We start from the raw sequence: 18,830 nt of genomic DNA on the forward strand, positions 1-18,830 counted from the left end.
GCTTTAGGGAATATGGAAATGAAATTCTTGAAGATACACAATGTAGAATTCTTTTCAACCATGACTCTACTGTTTTAATGGGTACAGGTTTCTGTTTTGGGATGATGAAAACGTTTGGAGCTAGACAGTGGTGATGATTGTGCAATATTGTGAATGTACTTTAGTGCCACTGAACTGTGCACTTTAAAATGGTTAAAATGGTAAGTTTTATGGTTGTATATTTTAACATAATAAAAAAAAGTTAAAGAACAAAAGTCAGTCTCCTAAGTATCTAGAGCTGTGGGAAACCCATCCAGTGTACACAGGGTTGCATTCAGTGTACATAGAGACCTAAGTATAATTCAAAGTAAGTGGCAACTTCAAAGGGAGTCTCCAAATCATTTTCATCAGAAAGTCACTCTGTGGGAGTGAAGACAACTGGCAGGGCCCAGCCCACAGTGACTTCATAAACACTCAGGCACCACCACCCCCAGCCCCTTCCCCCACAGCCTTTAAGAAAGAAGCACTCAGCTACCAACAAGACATATTTCAAATAGTTTAATTTTAAAAAATATTCTATTCAGTGCTAAAATATGTCTTCACTCACTGTTGCCCATTTCCATTTTCTTAAACTTTTTTGAAACAAAAAATAAAATCACAAGGTTCAATTACACATGCAGATTTCAAAGAAAAGGGAACTTTCTAGAAAGTCTGAGCTGAAGCAGTACTGTGGGGATGGGTACTGTTGTCAGAACCTCAAGTTCTCGCTGGGGCAGAGTTTGTGGCAGGAGTGCTGGGGACCATGGCGGGAGGCAGGGGACGTGATGAAATGTCCAGGTGGAAACAGCAAAAGCTGCGTGCGTGTTTGTGTTGGGGGAAGGGGATGGTTACAGTGGGGGACAAAGGACTGTCAGCAGCCAGAGAGCCCATGAGAGGCAGGATAACCTCAGAAATGGGCAGAAGTGCCAGGACAGCAAGAAATACACGTGGACTTTTCTTCCCTCGTGTGGAGAAAAGCCCTTCCCTTCCCTCCAGAGTCTACTCAGGCATTCTCCAACAGCAGCCTACAGGGCCCCTAGCCCTATGGGAAAGTCCACGAATCTACAGTCTCCATTCAAGTAAGCCCTGGGCACTCTCTTCTCTAGAGGGTGCCCTCCACATCTCTTTCCTCTTGTAGAAGCACCAGCAGCTCGGTCCAAAGGTTCTGGAGCAGAGACTACTACCTGGAGGTGACAGATGAACCCTGGAGTGGCTGGTGCTCCAGCCACCTGGGGTGCAGAAAGGACAGGAGTGCTCCTCTTCTCAGGATCAAGCAGACACAGGTGCCAGGGACGGGAAGATGCTACTACGACCCCAAGTCCTATGTCAGCCTTCTAGCCCAGAAGGCTTCTATGTGCAGGCTCTGGACCCCAGTGCTTGCCCTCACCCCAGCAACACAGCACAGCCAGAACCAGAATGCAATAAATAGAGGCATGGGGCCAGGAGGCGAAAGGCGCCAGGGAGGTGCTAGCTTTCCGATGCTGTCTGCGGCACTGCGGGTTGGTCCACACAGAAGCGTTTCAGGGGAGGGGCACCTGAGTCTTCCTCTTCCTCAGCAATCTAGAAGCAGCATGGAATTATAGGGCCATCCCTCTGAACCAGACCTCCCCTTCCACCCTAATTACAACCCAGAAGTCCACCCCCAACCGTCTCACCTCTTCCCCTACCTGATGACCAGGAGCCCAGCGTCCGTGCTGCCTCCCCACCCCACTACAGCACATCCCATGCTATAGAGTCAGTGCACATCAACAGAGCCCTTACTCTTTTCTTAGAAACTGGGAAACCCAAAGCACCTCCTCACCTGTGTCTCTAATGGAACCGGCTCTTCCTTCGTGAGGGTGGGAGGTTCATCAGCAACTTCTGAGGCAGGCAGGGAGGGCTCTGAAAAAGCAAGGTCAGCGTAACTGCAGGGTCTCCTGAGGCAGGAGACTCTGCCTCAAGCCTGCGGGGTGTTCCTGGGAGCTATGTGGGGGCGCCTTGGCAAAAAGGCAACACCGGCCATAGAATCAACGTACGTTCTAAGAAGAAACTGACAGGATCTAGTGCAAAGAGCATGAGCTCTAAAGCAAGAAGGAACGAAATGAGACATGCAGTTCCACCAGTGTGGATCATGGCCAAGCAACTGAACTTTCCTAAGACTACCTCTTCACCTGTAAAATGGAGACAATAGCTGCTATTTCATGGGGTTTTTGAGAGAATCATACCAGACATCAAATATGAAAAGTGCCTTCCTTACAGACAGCCTGGCACTCGATTATGTTGCTGTTTTCTTTCTTCATTCTGTGAAAGGGGAAATACAACCAATTCCCCAAAATAGCCTCAAACAATTGACAAACGGCTTGAAGCTGCCAGCTCGGAGGCACCTTCTTTAACCTGTGACTCTAAAGAGAAACAGAAAGAGCAAGAGCAAGGCCCCTGCAAGATGCTCGTCCTGGGCCAACGGAGACTCACCCTCAAGGATCTCCTGGCCCAGGGTGGGGGGCTGGGAGTCATCTGTGCGGAAGTCGGAGGTGTGCGCTGGGCTCAGGGACTCGCTCTGCTGGGGGCTGGGGCTCGAGTTGGTGCTGCTGTCCACCTTGAGCTGATAGACATCAGACACGGAACTCTGGTTGCTGTTTTCATCTGAAAACCAAACATGACAAAGGCAAGAGCTGAGGGTGGTCACTTTCAAGAGTAATCAGTACAGAGCCAAGGGCCTGGTGTCTCTACAGACAGCATGGACACAGCCGGGCATGCACGACCATGGCTGCAAACAGCCCCTGAACCAAAGGCAGACATTCTCAGGGCTTCCGTACACTGCAAATTATCAACAGTCTAAATCGATTAATTTAAGCATGTTCTATTTTATGACATATATTGTAAGCAACACCAGATGCAGCCAGAATCTTTAAGTTTACGCAAAATTTATGTCAGGAAGGTCAAGATATGCTTATTAATCCGTTCTTTATTATCTACCAATTATAGCTCCGACCTGGTATTTTCTCTGTGTCCACTGAAGGGAGGGACATAGCTGTGCCTCTCAACCTTTCTCACAACACAAGAGGTGTAGCAAATGATAGTCTGTCTGCCATTCTCAACGACCTGAAGAAGGGTGGTGGTGTCTGGAGGTGGTCAGCTCAGGCCCTTGCACCTACCCAGGCTCCACCTCACTGCCTCAAGGACCACAGGATCCCACCTGGGAAGTGCTGCCTGAAGGCTTAAAGTCACCATCTAAGTTAAAAACAGTCAACAATTCCTTCCTGTCCCTCACGTCCAGCAGCCAGTCACCACATCTGACCCAGTCTACTGCTCAGATACCACCTATGTCCATTCCTTCCTCTCCCGCCGCCTCAGTTCAGGCCTCCTGATCTCTGGCCTGGCCTCCGGCAACAGCTACCTAACTGCCCTTCCTTCAGTCTCAGGCACCCCCACTGGACCTCACATCACTGCCACAGTGATCTTTCTAAACCTTTCAGTGGTTCCCTGCTGCCCACAAGATGGCCCTATCACAACCTGCAAACTCCCTTCTGACCTCCAGGCTCACTGCCTGCTGTCCTTCAATATACATACCCTTGGCTCCAGCCAAGCTGGACCCTACTCTCAAAGCAGCTGCAAGCACCAGTGTCTGGTATGACGTGCTCTTTCCAGTCTTCCTGCAAAGCCCCTACACGTGCCAACATTCGGCTCAGGCATGACTTCCTCCACAGAGCCCTGTGTCCCAGGCCCCCTTGGATGGAAATGACCACCCTCTCTTTCATGCTCCCGCTGTCTCCTGTGTGCACCTGCACTTACTATGTTACACGCCAGTCTCCCTCCATTACACTCTGTGCAGGCAGACTCTGTGGCTTACTGGTCCCTAAATCTCCGGTGCAGTACGTAGTACCTGGCATATAGCAGGAGTTCATTAAATGTTCACTGAATGAAAAGGATGAGACGGTGGCCAGACTGAGGAAATGGAGCCTCCCATGTCTCCCAGAATTTTATCATGGGACACCTCACACAGCTAGAGAACCTTTCCTTTGTAGTCTCGTCCTGAACCACACTGACCTTGCGGGGGTTGGGGGAGAGATGAGGAGGGGATACCTGGTCGCTCCCAGTCTAGTTCCGAAGAGAAATTGTAAGCCCTTTCTAGTCTTTATCCTACAATGACCACTACCTTCTACACTAAAATGGAAGTAGCATTTTATTATAAAAAAGAATAAACCTCTGTCACTCTTCAGCTTAGGCAAATACTTTTCTTCTCCAAGCACCCGTCTCCTTAAATAGGGATGATGATAACTGCCTGGTTTACACCACAGGCTGATGTAAGGATAAAAATGAGAAACTGATGTGAAAGTGCTTCATAAACAGCAACTGCCACACAGGTGTAAAAGGTAATGTTATGAGTGCAATGCTGACTCAGGCCAGACATCTATTGAAGACTGGTTTAGGAGGCAGAGCCTGGGCTAACAGTGGATGGGCAGATGCCCAGGCATGGAGGGGGGTCTCCTGTGAGGCATTCTCATTAAATACACAGTCTAAAGAAAAGAGCTTCTGATATACAAAACCAGAACCTACCATGGGGTCTGTCACTTACAAGTGATGTGACTTTAGTAGATGTGTAACCTCACCTCTCTGAGCCTGTTTCCTTAACTGTAAAGGGAGGAGACTGTCTTCTATCTTGCAGGGTTCTTGTGAGGTTTAAACAAAAAGACTTTCATAAAGTGCCCAGCAAGATACCAGCAAAACAGCAGGCACTAAAATGACACACAGACTAGTTTGCTGATTATTAATGGGTCATCTAAATGTTCATTTTCCTGCAAGGAAGACATATGGATACAACTCACCCTGGAATTCAAGAAGGAGAGAGGAATTGGCTGAGGCATCAGAGGGAAAGCCATTAGGTTCCCGGGCTGCTGAACTGTTCGATTTTGACTTTTCTTTCTAGAAAAGGAAAAAAAGAGGAATATGACAGAGCCAAGCAGAAGACTCACTGAGAGAGAGAAGGTGCTGAGATACCACAGAGGTCTGGATTAGGAACAGGGGAACAACAGCGATTTCAGAATCCAGGACCAGAGGAGTAACGGAATCCTAGATGAGGTGTCCCCAGGCCTCAGTGTCTCTATCAATACAATGGACCCTTCCAGCACTAATATCATGAATTGCAAGTGAGTCCCTAAAGGGCTCTTCTGCTTTCTGCCCTGATCAGAAGGCTCTATCCAATCCTTCCCTACACAGATGGGTGAGAAACACAAAATACTCATTTGAGAAAGATCCCTGTTTTAGTAGCACAGCAGGGAAGAAAAAGTAAAAGAAGAAAGGACCTCTGACCGGACGAAGGAAGGAGTCACTTTATATGTAACACAAGCAGTGACAGGTCAAGGGGCCCCTGCTACCTCTATTCCTGCCCAGTCCACCCCATCCACTCAAAATGATCTTCCATGTCCACCTTTGCGCCTTCAAGCAGGATGCAGGTTACACATGTGGGAAAACCACAGTGGGAAGATAAGCACTGGCTTGCAACAAGCAAGGAAATAATCCACAGGAAAGGAAATCGTCAATCCAAGCATTTGCAAATGAGAGCATCCCAAAAGCCAAAAGTTCAAATCTGAATAATCTCAAATTTACTAATTCATACTTTTTATACTTGTCTATTTATTGTTCATGCACTGTACTAGTAATACAACTTAGTTTTTGTTAATACTCTCAATCCTGTCTAGGCAATAAATCAATTGTACACATATATGTAGTCCTTCCCTTCATTTTTTCATATGCAGACAATTTTAATGTAACTACACGTTACCATTTTACTATAGAGGCTACATAAACATGATTTTTACTAGCTGCACAATATTTCAGATACCAGATTCACTTAATCACTACTCAACTAGTGGACATTTAGCTTTACCTTACTTAGGATTGTTTTTGTTTATTGCTAGTAGGAATACTCAACTTTCACTTCTTCCTGGATTATTTGACTAAATTCACACACAAAAAAATTCCCTCCAGATCAAAAAGTATAAATATATTTTTCTTAAAATACACTGTGCTTCACCACTCTCTACAAGGAGGTTGGCAATATATTTGGAGTACGAGCATCACAGCACTCATGCCAACATTTGGCTTTATTATTTTTTTTTCTGATCTCTCACTTATCTTTATTTTAATGATTCTATACTCTCATAAAATATGCATTCACTATAAGAAATTCTGAAAATACAGAAAAAGAAATGAAAATCACCTGTACAACTAGAGACAACCTATACATATATATCTGTATGAAAATAGCTCATGATTCAGTATACCTTGCCTCCCCTCCCCCATTCACTGTATTAAAAACATTTTTCTATGCCACTGAGTAATCTTCTACACCATCTTTTATAATGGTTACAAAGCTTTACAATATATAGGTGCACAATAACTTAATGAACTCCCTACAGTAAGATCTCTATTTTGCTTGCAATTTTTAAATACCACAAACAACAGTGCAGTGCTCAACACTAGGTGCACCTTGTATGCACCATGATTATGTCCTGAGGATAAATTTCTAGAGATAAAATTAGATCAAAGGCATAAATATTTTGAAAGCTTTTTGTCCCCTCAGCTTTACTGAGGTATAACTGACAAATAAAATTGTAAGATATTTAAAGTGTACCCTGGGGTGATTTGATATACATATACATTGTGAAAGGAGTCCCACCAAATGGTTAATTAAGCTTTTCGTATATATATATGATCAACCTGACCTGTAGAAAGTTTGTCCCAATTTACTCTGCCATCAGCAGTGTCCCACTCCTTTATGTCCTTCACATTTTTTTCTTTACCAATTTGATCATTTTCTATTTTTCCTAACCTAACAGGTCTATGCTAGTACCTTAGAAGATGGCATACTACCATGGACCACTGGAAGGTAGATAAACCAATGGACCTCAGGGCTCAGCTAAGAAACCAACACAAACACTGTGCGAAGCCCTTTGGAGAGACACAGGGAGCTGAGTCCTGGGCAGGGAGAACTTGAAATAGAAAAGGGCTACGGGCTTATATGGGAGGTGGGTGTTGACAGTGTCCTTCCCCCACATGTACACACTACCTAAGAAATCTAGCAGTGTGACCTTTGGCCCTTATGGGTATTGACATTACCAGAGCCAGGGTTAGATGAAAAACAAAGGGTAACTCCAGAGCCCCCCTAACTTTCACCCACCATCTCTTTGGGCTAGACAAGGATGGCTGCTCCCAGATAAAGGCAATACGTGGAAAACTGGTTGGTACTAGGGAGTCTCCTGGAAGGCAGGGGAAGATGAGAGAGGGGATAAGGGAAAGGCTGAACCCTGAGGCTAATCCCATCCCCTAAATTCATTTAGAGGAGGCAACATAAAGCTTAGGCTTACATCCTCCCCTCAGTTACACATTTCTAGCCAATGCAGCTCAGAGTCAAAAGGAATAAATGATGAGTGCACAGAAAAAACCAACCAGACACTGGAGGAAAACAAGGATCATGAAAAACAATAAACAGAACAAGCTATACCAGAAGAATCAGACTAATGGGACAGAAGAATTAAAATAAAACAAAGCAAGTCTCAGAGAGATAAGGATGACACTGGAAAGTCGTTTTGAACAATCAACAACTAAGGAAATTTGGTGTGAATAATAAAATCGTTCAAAATAAAAATTAAGTGAATGAGGGAATTCTGGCAGTCCAGTGGTTAGGACTCTGCGCTTCCACTGCCGGGGACCCAGCTTTGATCCCTGGTTGGGGAATGAAGATTCCACAAGCCAAGCTTTGCAGGAAAAAATAAAATTAAGTGAATGCGTTTCTTAGCAGAAATAGAGCTGAAGAAAAGATTAATGAGCAAAACCTGGGTTGAGAAGTCAGAATACACGAGGAAAGAATAAAGAGATGAAGCAAACTAAAAGTTAAGAAATGAAGCTAGATGTCAACATTATAGGATATTCTTACAGAAGTTCCAGGAGGCCAAACAGAAGAAATTCTAAAAGTTTCCAGGAATATAAAAGAATCACCTAAAAAGAAATCAAGAATTAGACTGATATAAGATTTCTCAACAGCAAAACCATAAGCACAACAACAGAGTAATAGTTTCAAGATGTTGAAAGAAAATAATTCTGAACCTAGAATTTCATATATAGGTAAAATGATCAATTAAACATGAAAGTAAAACAAAGATATTTTCAGGAATAAAAAGATATTTTCAGAAAGTTTTCTCCACACAAGCCCTCTTTGACAAAACTCTTGAAGGGTGTATTCCAGCAAGAAAAGAAATCAATCTAAGAGAAAGTAATAATAAACAGGTACAAAGGGTTAGTAAATAATTAGTAATGTTTACTTTGTCTAATTAAGCAATGACTAAAACAAGAAATGTCTGTAAAAACAGAAATATCTGAACAGATTATCTGATCTGAAATTCCATTCAAAACTAAGGACAGGGTAGGAATGGAAGTGGGGGAGGGTTGGAGACCAGAGGTGGTTAAAAACGTGTTCAGGCTCAGAGGGGAAACACAGATTTTGATAAGCTTTATACATTGATAGGGAAAAATAGTAAGTATAAGTCTTATTAGGTTAGAGACAGCCAATAAAAAAAATTTTAAATAGAATGTGGAACTTTCAAATCAGCAGAAGGAAATCTGTCTAGTCATCATGAGGTGAAGAGAAAAAAAAAAGTGTATTACAGCAGAAATCCTTGTCCATATAAATAGAATGTTTAGATGGTCACATTTTTCACGGCATTTCTGGACCCTAAATGTGCCACAGCTAAATGAACACATATAGTTAGTATAAATGTCCTTAGGAGACTTCTAGGAAACTCCTTAAATTCATGAAAATCTGCCCATCTTTCCACTCTCTTGCTGTCTTGAACCTGAAAGTGTTGAATGATGGCTAAAGCTCAAACTTGGATACAAGGTCAAACATGGAGCAGAGGAATGGGGAATTGTTTAATGTGTATAGTTTACCTCTGCAAGACGAAGAGTTCTGGAGATGGATTACACAACAAAGTGAATGCACTCAACACTACTGAACTGTTCACTTAAAAAATGGTTAAGATGGTAAATTGTATGACGTGTATTTTACCACAATAAAAATAAAGTAAAATGAATAGAACCATTACTCTCTTAAAAATAAATTAGGTGATACAGAAGATGTGGCATATATATACAATGGAATATTACTCAGCTATAAAAAGGGATGAGATGGAGCTATATGTAATGAGGTGGATAGAACTACAATCTGTCATACAGAGTGAAGTAAGTCAGAAAGAGAAGGACAAATATTGTATGCTAACTCACATATACGGAATCTAAAAATGGTACTGATGAACTCAATGACAAGAACAAGGATGCAGATACAGAGAATGGACTGGAGAACTCGAGGTATGGGAGGGGGCGGGGGGTGAAGGGGAAACTGAGACGAAACGAGAGAGTAGCACAGACATATATATACTACCAACTGTAAAACAGTCAGTGGGAAGTTGTATAACAAAGGGAGTCCAACTCGAGGATGGAAGATGCCTTAGAGGACTGGGGCAGGGAGGGTGGGGGGGATTCGAGGGGGGGGGCGTCAAGGAAGGGAGGGAATATGGGGATATGTGTATAAAAACAGCTGATTGAACCTGGTGTACCCCCAAAAAAATAAAAGAAAAGAAAAGAAAAAAAATAAATAAATAAATAAAGCACTGGGGCACAACTGGGCCAGAGAGCTGATTAGGACACAGGAGGGAAAAGCTTCACCAGAGGAATAAAAATGAGGTGAATGGACTGCTTTCAAAAAAAAAAAAAAAAGATGGAAGATGCCTTAGAGGACTGGGGCAGGGAGGGGGGGGGGACTCAAGGGGGGGGGAGTCAAAGAAGGGAGGGAATACGGGGATATGTGTATAAAAACAGATGATTAAACCTGGTGTACCCCCAAAAAAATAATTAAATAAATAAATAAATAAATTAGGTGGATAGACCTAGAGTCTGTCATACAGAGTGAAGTAAGCCAGAAAGAGAAAAACAAATATTGTATGCTAACTCATATATACGGAATCTAAAAAAAAAAATGGTACTGATGAACCCAGTGACAAGACAGGAATAAGGATACAGATGAAGAGAATGGACTGGAGGACCCAAGGTTGGGGGGGAGCGGGGGGTGAAGGGGAAGCTGGGACGAAGTGAGAGAGTAGCATAGACATATATATACTACCAACTGTAAAATAGATGGCCAGTGGGAAGTTGTATAACAAAGGGAGATCAACTCGATGATGGGTGATGCCTTAGAGGGCTGGGACGGGGAGGGTGGGGGGAAGTCGAGGGAGGGAATATGGGGATATGGGTATAAATACAGCTGATTGACTCTGGTGTACCTCAAAAACTGGTACAAGAGTGTAAAGCAATTATGTTCCAATAAAAAAATAAAAAATTAATTAATTAATTAATTAAAACAAACAAAAGAGAACAGAAAGGCTGCAAGAAACCTGGGTCCCTGGGGTCTCTCAGAGTAGAAGTACCACACCAGTCCTGGACTGCATGCTTCTGTTCCTCTAAGAATAAAATAAACTTCTTTTTTAAACCATTGCCATTTTGAGTTTTCTGTCACCCACAGCTAAACCTAATCTAATCCTAATATGCCCAATAAGCAGAAAAATGTAAAATGCGGAAAAACAGAATTATGAGACATACCAGGGAAATACAAATCAAAAGAAGACAGGGTAGGGCTTCCCCGGTGGAGCAGTGGTTAAGAATCTGCCTGCCAATTCAGGGGACATGGGTTCAAGCCCTGGTCCAGGAAGATCCCACATGCCGCAGAGCAACTAAGCCCGTGTGCCACAACTACTGAGCCTGTGCTCTGGAGCCCACGAGCCACAACTACTGAGCCCATATGCTGTAACTACTGAAGCCCGAGCGCCTAGAGCCCATGCTCCGCAACAAGAGAAGCCACCGCAATAAGAAGCCTGTGCACTGAAATGAAGAGTAGCCCCTGCTCTCTGCAACTACAGAAAGCCCGCGCACAGCAACGAAGACCCAAAGCGGCCAACAAGTAAAAATAAATAAAATTTTAAAAAGATCCAATGCATTAAAAACAACAAAAAAAAAGACAGGGTAGAAGCTGTAATATCAGACAAAATAGAATTTGAGGTGAAAAAGGGCTGGACACAGGGACAAAGAGGGACATGATACACTGGTAAAAGGAAGACCAGGTCAAGATCATATGACAATCATGAAATAAACACACAGGCATCAAAAACCCAACTCCAAAGCACAAAGTCATCACTGACTCATCAGCCATGAGGAAGCAAACACACCGACAATTTCACACACCCCTCTCAGAAACATGCAGAACAAACATATAAAAACAAGCAAAGATACAGAAGATTTGATAACATAATAAATGGTTCAACTGTTTAATTCCATATCTAGAGAATATATTTGTTTTAATCATAAATGAAGTGTCCAAAAATGAATCACGTACCACGTCACATAAAAAGTCCCAATAATCCCAAAGAACTAATATCCCACCAATTTCATAAAATTAGAACACCAATTTTTAAAGGATAGCTTTAAAAAAATCTCACATATCTGGAAACTAAAAATCATTCTATTAAATAACCTTTGGGTTAGAGGAAATCAAAGAGAAAACCTATGAAAAACCTTCAGCTGAATGATATCATCAATGATATCCCGACATTCACATGTGTCGAAATTCGTGGGGGACAACTAAAGAAGTAAAAATGAATTGGAAAAAAAAAAAGGAAAAAAACTAGAAAAAAAGGCTGTGTTCAACACAAGAAGTGGAAAAAGAACAGAGTAAACCCAATAAAACAAAAAAAGGAAATAACAATGGCAGAAATTAATGAAGTAAAGAAAAGAGCAGAGCAAAAAAAAAAAAGATCAACAAAAATTACAAGATGATTTTTTAATAAAGATTTTAGGACCATATTATGGAAAAAAATGCAAATAACAAATGTGAAAAAGGCAAAATAATTACCAATATAACAGAGACTTTAAAGTATCAAAGAATATTATAAACAACCACGTAGCTAAAAGAGGAAATCCAAGAGGATGCTGAAAAGGTTCTCTATTTCCAGTAAGTACGTCATTAATCACCAAATGAAAACCACGATGATATATCCTAACACATTAAGTCTGACAATACTAACTGCTGATGAGAACTTGGAGCAATAAGAACTCTCATATTTCTGGTGGGAATTTACAATGGTTACAATCACTTTGGGAACTAATTTGGCATTCGCTAGTATAGGTCAGAATACACATATCCTAAGACTTGGCAATTCTACTCCTAGGAATATAACCTAGGAAAACTCATGTACATGTTGACCCACATACTGAGTAAGAATGTTCACAGGAACATTGTTGCTACTATCCCAAACTGGGAACAACCCAAACATCCACCTACAGGAGAATCGGAAAGAAAAATTATGATACTGTCCTGTAATAAAACTCCACACAGCAATGAAAAGGAACAAACCGCTCCAAAGACAACAGGGACACTTTTACAAACATAACGCTAGGCAAAAGAAGCAAGACACACAAAAATAGATACTTCGTGATGCTGTTTATGTAAAGTAAAAAATGTTTACGAATGACTAAAGAAGTCAGAAAAGCAAAAGTAAGAGAGTGATCTCCTCTAGAGGGGAGGGGGATGATGCTGGGAAGAGTTTCAGAGGCTTCTGGGTAAGTTGGTAATGTCTATTTTTTGACCTAGGTGGTTTTTACAAGGGTACTAACTTTATATTTTTTCACTATATAGTACATTATGTTGTACTTTTTTATATTTTCAAATATAAAATTCTGTACGTGTTTTATATTTCAGATCTTTTCAAAACAATCAAGAAAAAGAGTTGGGGAAATCTGGGTGTTTATCACTTGGGGAATGTACAGATAAATGTGGTCACTGCATATAAGAGAATACAATGCAAGAGGAAAGGTAACAATTTTATTTACAATTACAGAAACATGTAGAGTTCTCAAGAACAAAAATAGAGCTTTATAGCATAATGCTATATATAGATGCAAATTTTTAAAAAATGCAAATATGAAACAATGCTATGTATTTTTTAAGAATATACAGGTGTCCAAATAAACCCATGGAAGAGGAATTAGGAAGGCATATATCCATATAAAACACATATAATAAGCTACAGTGGGCAGCAGGAATCCACAAACTTTTTCTTACAGGGCCAGATAATAAATATTTTGAGCTTTGCAGGCCATTAGGTGTTACAGCAACTACTGAACTCTGCTATCACAACTCAGAAGCAGCCATAAGTAAGGAAACCAACGGGTGTAGTGTGTTTAAATAAAACTACATTGAATCACAGGGAGCAGGCCTGGGCTGCAGTTTGCCATACCCTGGGAAAGAAGAATGGGTTAAGGAAAGGGAATAAAGGGGTGAAAATAATAAGAGGCTTTGCATGGACCAATGACAGAGGGTGCCTTGAAGTATTTTCAACTCAATTCTGGGGAAATAAATTCCATTATAATTAAGAGGCAATCAAAGAAAGAAAGAAAGAAGTCGTTACCTTTCTGTTTTGATTTTCTTCCACACTTACCTCCTTGCTGTCTGTCACAGGAACCCACTTAAATATCCTAAGCGACGTGTCACCCACAGTCACCCACTTTTTCTCCCTAAAACAAACACATTTCTTAGAACTGATAATCAATAGATTTTCTGATTAAAACTTGTACTTTCCTACTTCTCAGCAGATCATTCCTTCAATCTTAAATGCTTTCTAAACTTCTCCGTCAAATCACACCTTACCTTTCAGGACAAAATCACCCCTTCCAGAAATCCTTCTCTATCAAATTCCTTTGGCTCTGAACCCTCTACTTGCCATCTCTGCTCACTTACTGTGTACCCAAACATTTTTTTCCTCACAGAACTACAGCAGTATAGAGCATCAGCACATTTTCAAACTCAGGTATCTAACTGGCATAAACTTCTTTATTTCCCCACAATTAATTCAATTCCTGATATTTAGAAAGCCCTATTATACGAGGCCCTATACAAGATAAAGGATACATAAGATAGGGAACTCACAGCAATGAAAAGATCAGTAAAGAAATCACTGTAACATGTGAAGATGGCAAAAAAGGCTGAAAGAGCAGGACCAGGATATCCCATGGAAGGCAGAACTTCTATGACTCCTGTGGAACTCTGGATTGAAACACGATTCCATTTAAAAATAATCACAGGAGCAGGACAGGATGCTTCCAGCTAACAGAACTGAGCCTCACACTGGTTTCTGGAAGAGGTGAAGGCCAAGCCGCCATGGAAAGACTGCTTTAAGGTTTCATTTTACAGAGGAGGTTACTTTTGAGATATGCCTTAAAAAATGAGCAGTTGTTCTCCCCATCACGCACATACCTGGGGAGGGAAAGGCAAGTGACATTCTTGAACAACAGTGTAGATTATGGATGACCAGACTGGGGAGCTGGAGTACGACTTCTGAAAGTTTCAAGTCCCAATGTGAGGACAAAAAAAGAAAAAGAAAAAGTAACTGCTGTTACTGCTGCTATTGATGATGCTACTCAGCAAATGATGACATCACAGAAACGGAGAGACTGTGATGTAACAGAAAGAAGAATGAACTAAAGACTTAAGAGACTGGAATTAATTCCTGGACAAGCCACTCATTTATTCAACAAATATTTAATATACAAGACCCTATGCTAGGTCTTGGGCACACAGGGAACAAGATGCAGTCCTGACCCTCACAGAGCCCAATTCCAAATGGAAACAGACATCACACAACTTATCTCACAGCCAGAAACCTAATCATTAGGTTTAACTATATCAAACTGCTATTTCTGCTGGTTAAAAAGGCAAATATAGGAAATATCTTATGGTTCGACCTAATACAATTGTGGAAAGTTCCATGCAGGGGATCTGATTTAGACTGGGGATCTTGAAAGGTGTCCTTGAGGAAGCAACTGTACAGCAGAACTAGAAGTTAACTAGGCAAGCGGAAGGAGAGGGTAGAGGAAGGACACCAGGTAGCAGGAAAAGCAGTGTGGCCCCAAATGAAAGATGGCCAGCATCTTGGGAAAAAGGGCAGTCTGAGCCAGTGTGGTGAGGCAAGAAAGATCATCTTTGGTTTTTATCCTAAGAGCAAGAAGAGATCAATGAAGTATTATTTCCTAAGCAGAGGAGTCCTAAAAGATTCACAGTTGAGAAAAATATAACGTGATCAACGGGCTGGGGAACGAGCCAGTCTTGCGGAATGAAGCAGGCAGAGCACAGGGAGGTTGGTACAGAGTTCCCGGTGAGAGAAGATGCTCATCTGCCCTAGGCTGCAGGTGAGGATGGAGGTGGCCAGAAGAGAGAGGTATGCCCATTTTTAGGTTTCAAAAAAAAAAAAAAAACCTACAAGGATTAGGTTTGAAAGGAAAAAATTATTAATTATTTAACTAGTATCTATGAGTCCAACTTATATATGAAGCCCTTAGAAATAAAAGAGATAAGCAACTTGGTCTTGTAGAGAAAAAGACAAACATGAAAATAAAGTCCAAGGTAATGATGACTCTAAAGGGAGTGGAGAGTGAAGGGCAGGAGGACCTGGAGAAGGTTTCCTGGAGGGAGCTAACACTTACCCGAGCTTTAAAGTTACTAGTAGTACTCGGCTAAAGAAAAGCACTCAAGAAGCTGGAACAAACAGTTGGCTGTGAAATTTAAGATGATAACGCTGCGTTGTTCCTGGTACAAAATAGGCGGTCAACCGGCACCAGCAACGAACGTTACAGGAGCCGTTTCCAAAAGAAGGGTAGCTCCTGACTCCTCTACTAACAACTCCCAGGCCACCAAGAGAAAATGCCTACCCAGCTCGCTCGTGCGGGTCCGTATTAGGGGAAACACAGGGGTCCTGATTCCAATGACCACTTGCTCCCGAGGCAGGTAGGTTTGCCGAGAAGCTCACCTAACTTAGACGACTTAACACACAGAGCGCTCAGTCTGGCCAACGGTAAACTCTCAAAGATTGTTAGCTATTACATGGGCCAGTTCGGAACGCAAAAGGCTCCCGAGGCAGACGGGCGCGGGGATGAGACCCGCGCGACGACCGGCGCCCATACCAGGCCCCGTGGACCCAAAGCCGCCGGAAACTGGCAGCTCCCCCGGGCGCCGCGCCGCCCTAGGGCAGGAGGGCGGACCCGCGGGCCGGGCGACCCGCTGATTGGCCGCGGCCGGCGCGCCCTCTGACCTCACGCCGACGCGAGCGGCACCCTCCGCCCGCCTTCTCCGCCCCCCCTCCCCCAGCGCCGGCCGGTCGGCTCCCACCCCAGCCGCCAGTTCGCCACTGCTCTGGGCCCGGGCTGTCACTCCCGCCAGCACCCTCGACTCTGGCCCCTCACCATTTCCGCACTTTCTCGATGGCAGCCATCACCTTCTTGATGTCATCCTTGGCCCGGCTGCGGGTCTCGGCCCGGACCGACCGGCCCGACATGGCGGCGGCAGGAGCGGCGGGGGCCGGGGCACTGCTCCCAAGACACCGGGAATCGCGCGCCTCACGCGCCGCCGCCCGCCGGCGCAAGCAGCGTCACCGCGGCCGTCGCCCCCTCCGTGCGCGCGTGCGCGAGGAAGCGCGCGCACCCGCCCTCCTTTTGGGACTCGAGGCATCAGCGCGCCTGCGCGTCCCGTCCCAGGTGCCCCACCCCGGGCGTCCCACCCACCGTGCCCCGCCCTGATCGTCACACCCTGAGAGCCCCACCCTGGGCACCCCTCCCTGGGCGTCCCCTAGTCCACCCGGCTCCCAAGTAGGCCTGGGTATGCGGGCGAGCTGGTGGCACGTGGTGTGTGCAGGGTGAGGTGCGAGGCGCTGCCAGTGGGGTCCCTGGCTCTTTCCCAGGGGAACATCTTAATCCTCTGGCCAGGGCTACTGCCATAACCTATATTTTACGGACTTGACCGCAGTGTTTCCGAGGTTCTGCACGATCCTGTCCTGCTGCCTCTCCTGTCTGGGGCCCTGGCTCCCCAGATAAACCCTGTGCTCCAACTACAGAGAATTGCACACCTTCATTATGCCTTCCATCATTTGCATACATCTGTTCCCCACCTGGAATTCTCCTATCTCCTCACCTGATGACCACTTACTCTTCCAGCATCCAGTGTGAACTCCGACAAGCCTTCCCCTGATCTCCTGGGGTGCCACTTTGTTCATACTTGGCAATCTACATCACTGTCTCATTTAATTCAGCAATTGTTGGTGAAATGATGCCTGTGTTGTGCAAGGCTCCATGCTAAGTGCTGAGGACAGAATTTGGGGGTTTGCTTTCAAAGAGCTTCCAGTTTAGTAGAACATGAAGATCAGAAAACAGGCATTTAAAATTCCATTTTATAAACACTAGGCTAAGGGAAGTATTGTACAAGGTGCTATGACAACCCTAATCTACATGAGGAGTGTCCAGAGGCATCTGGGGAAAAACTACCTTGAAGTTGAACTTTGAGAATACAGTGGGTGCAATGGCTCTAAGTCCAGTGTCCACAAACACTGTAGATGCTCAGTAGATGTTCAGTCTTCAGTGCAGCTCTCTTGTCTTCCCCCACCATCCCAGGCATTTATTGATACTTGCAGTATGCAGAGAAGGTCCTGGAGCAGCCACTTCAGGAAACATAAAGGAAGTAGGTTACAGTTTGCATTGCTTGGTAGTGGCTAATTCTTTCACCTCTAGAGAAAATTCTTTCTATGTGCCCCAGAGAAATGTCTCACTAACCCTGAACTTGATAAAGCCTCACACTATGACCGTTCACCCTTTTATAATCCACCAACATCATGGCTTGAGAAGCATACGTCATCTTGCTAGTGAGGGGCCCAGGAATAGTGTCTGCCAGACTGAGGAGTGGAAGAGCTGAACTAGCATGTGGAGGGAAGGATGATTCTAGAAATAACAGGATCAAAGGTGGCATGTCTGTTTCTCAAAGCCACTGATCCAAAATAACTGAACGGAAGAACTATCTGAGCACCTGCTATATGCCCTACAGCAGTGGACACTGGGTGACGCAAAGATGAGTGAGACACAGGACCCACACTTGAGGCGAGGATAAGGAAAGCAATAAGAAAATAGAACTCGAGGCCGAGCATGCTGAGTGTCGTGAGAGAGGCCAGCTCTCTAGAATTCTCCAGTTCTGTTCATGGGGCCCCCTGGTCTAGGCCCACAACACCAGACAGTTAGCTATGTCTCCCTGCTCTCTCACCCTTATCCAAGTCCTGGCCAGCCCCCACCTGAGGTTTCTTGTCTATAGCTGCTCCACTCCACAGGCCACTGCTCCTCCCAGCTACATTAGCCCCCTGCACCCATCTCTCCTCCAGCCCACCCTGCCAGTCACCACCTTCCTCGGGCCATCCCCTGCTCTGAAGACCCAGTGACCTCCCTGTTTCCTGCTCACATTTGTCCACCTGGCACTACCTTCCCCCCCTATCTCCCACTGAAGCTCTCTCTGTGTAAGAGACTCGTCAAAATGGGCACCTGCCAACTCTCCCCCAAAGCCTGCACAAATGCACTCTGTTGACATACTTCTTTTTAAATAAAGATCGCACCTTGATGTTTTCCAGGAGAAAGCCCTGTGCTAGATGCAGAGGTGGGAGCTGAGATGAGCAGCCCAGACCTCTGCCTTGGGCAACCTGCATTCAAGGCCATGACTTCCCTTCTCAGAGTAAAAGCTACAGAGACCTGCAATGTCCCAACTGTCCCCACACCTCCACCCATTAATTCTCTGCCCTCACCTCTGGCAACTCTACCCTTTGCTGTCTCTGCTCCAACTACACTAGCCTCCTCGCTCATCTGAAAACACTCAGTAAAGCTCCTTGCACTGTAGATCCCTCTACCCGGATCACCCACCCCGCATGCAT

At 44.2% G+C, this 18,830-nt stretch overlaps 1 protein-coding gene across 1 annotated transcript; it reads right to left on the minus strand.

The window, feature by feature from the left end:
- Positions 1-522: 522 nt before the first annotated feature.
- On the minus strand, positions 523-16,631 carry BCL7B (BAF chromatin remodeling complex subunit BCL7B). Its single transcript, XM_057748228.1, has 6 exons — positions 16,336-16,631; positions 13,539-13,614; positions 4,824-4,920; positions 2,470-2,640; positions 1,820-1,899; positions 523-1,578 (listed from the first exon to the last, which is right to left on the minus strand). The coding sequence occupies exons 1-6, from the start codon at positions 16,425-16,427 to the stop codon at positions 1,486-1,488; spliced, it is 609 nt and encodes a 202-aa protein (XP_057604211.1). The 5' UTR covers positions 16,428-16,631; the 3' UTR covers positions 523-1,485.
- Positions 16,632-18,830: the final 2,199 nt, after the last annotated feature.

Source organism: Hippopotamus amphibius, chromosome 9 (genome assembly GCF_030028045.1).
Source record: "Hippopotamus amphibius kiboko isolate mHipAmp2 chromosome 9, mHipAmp2.hap2, whole genome shotgun sequence".
In the NCBI taxonomy this organism is placed as follows: domain Eukaryota; kingdom Metazoa; phylum Chordata; class Mammalia; order Artiodactyla; family Hippopotamidae; genus Hippopotamus; species Hippopotamus amphibius.

What these genes read in the sequence shown, in the direction of transcription:
- BCL7B (XM_057748228.1), bottom strand. Translation starts at nt 16,427, where the DNA reads ATGTCGGGCCGGTCGGTCCGGGCCGAGACCCGCAGCCGGGCCAAGGAT. An exon ending in CTGTGACAGACAGCAAGGAG is followed by an intron (nt 4,921 to 13,538) that starts GTAAGTGTGGAA and finishes TTCCTTTTCTAG; the next exon opens with AAAGAAAAGTCAAAATCGAA. An exon ending in GGGCCAGGAGATCCTTGAGG is followed by an intron (nt 1,900 to 2,469) that starts GTGAGTCTCCGT and finishes TTGCTTTTTCAG; the next exon opens with AGCCCTCCCTGCCTGCCTCA.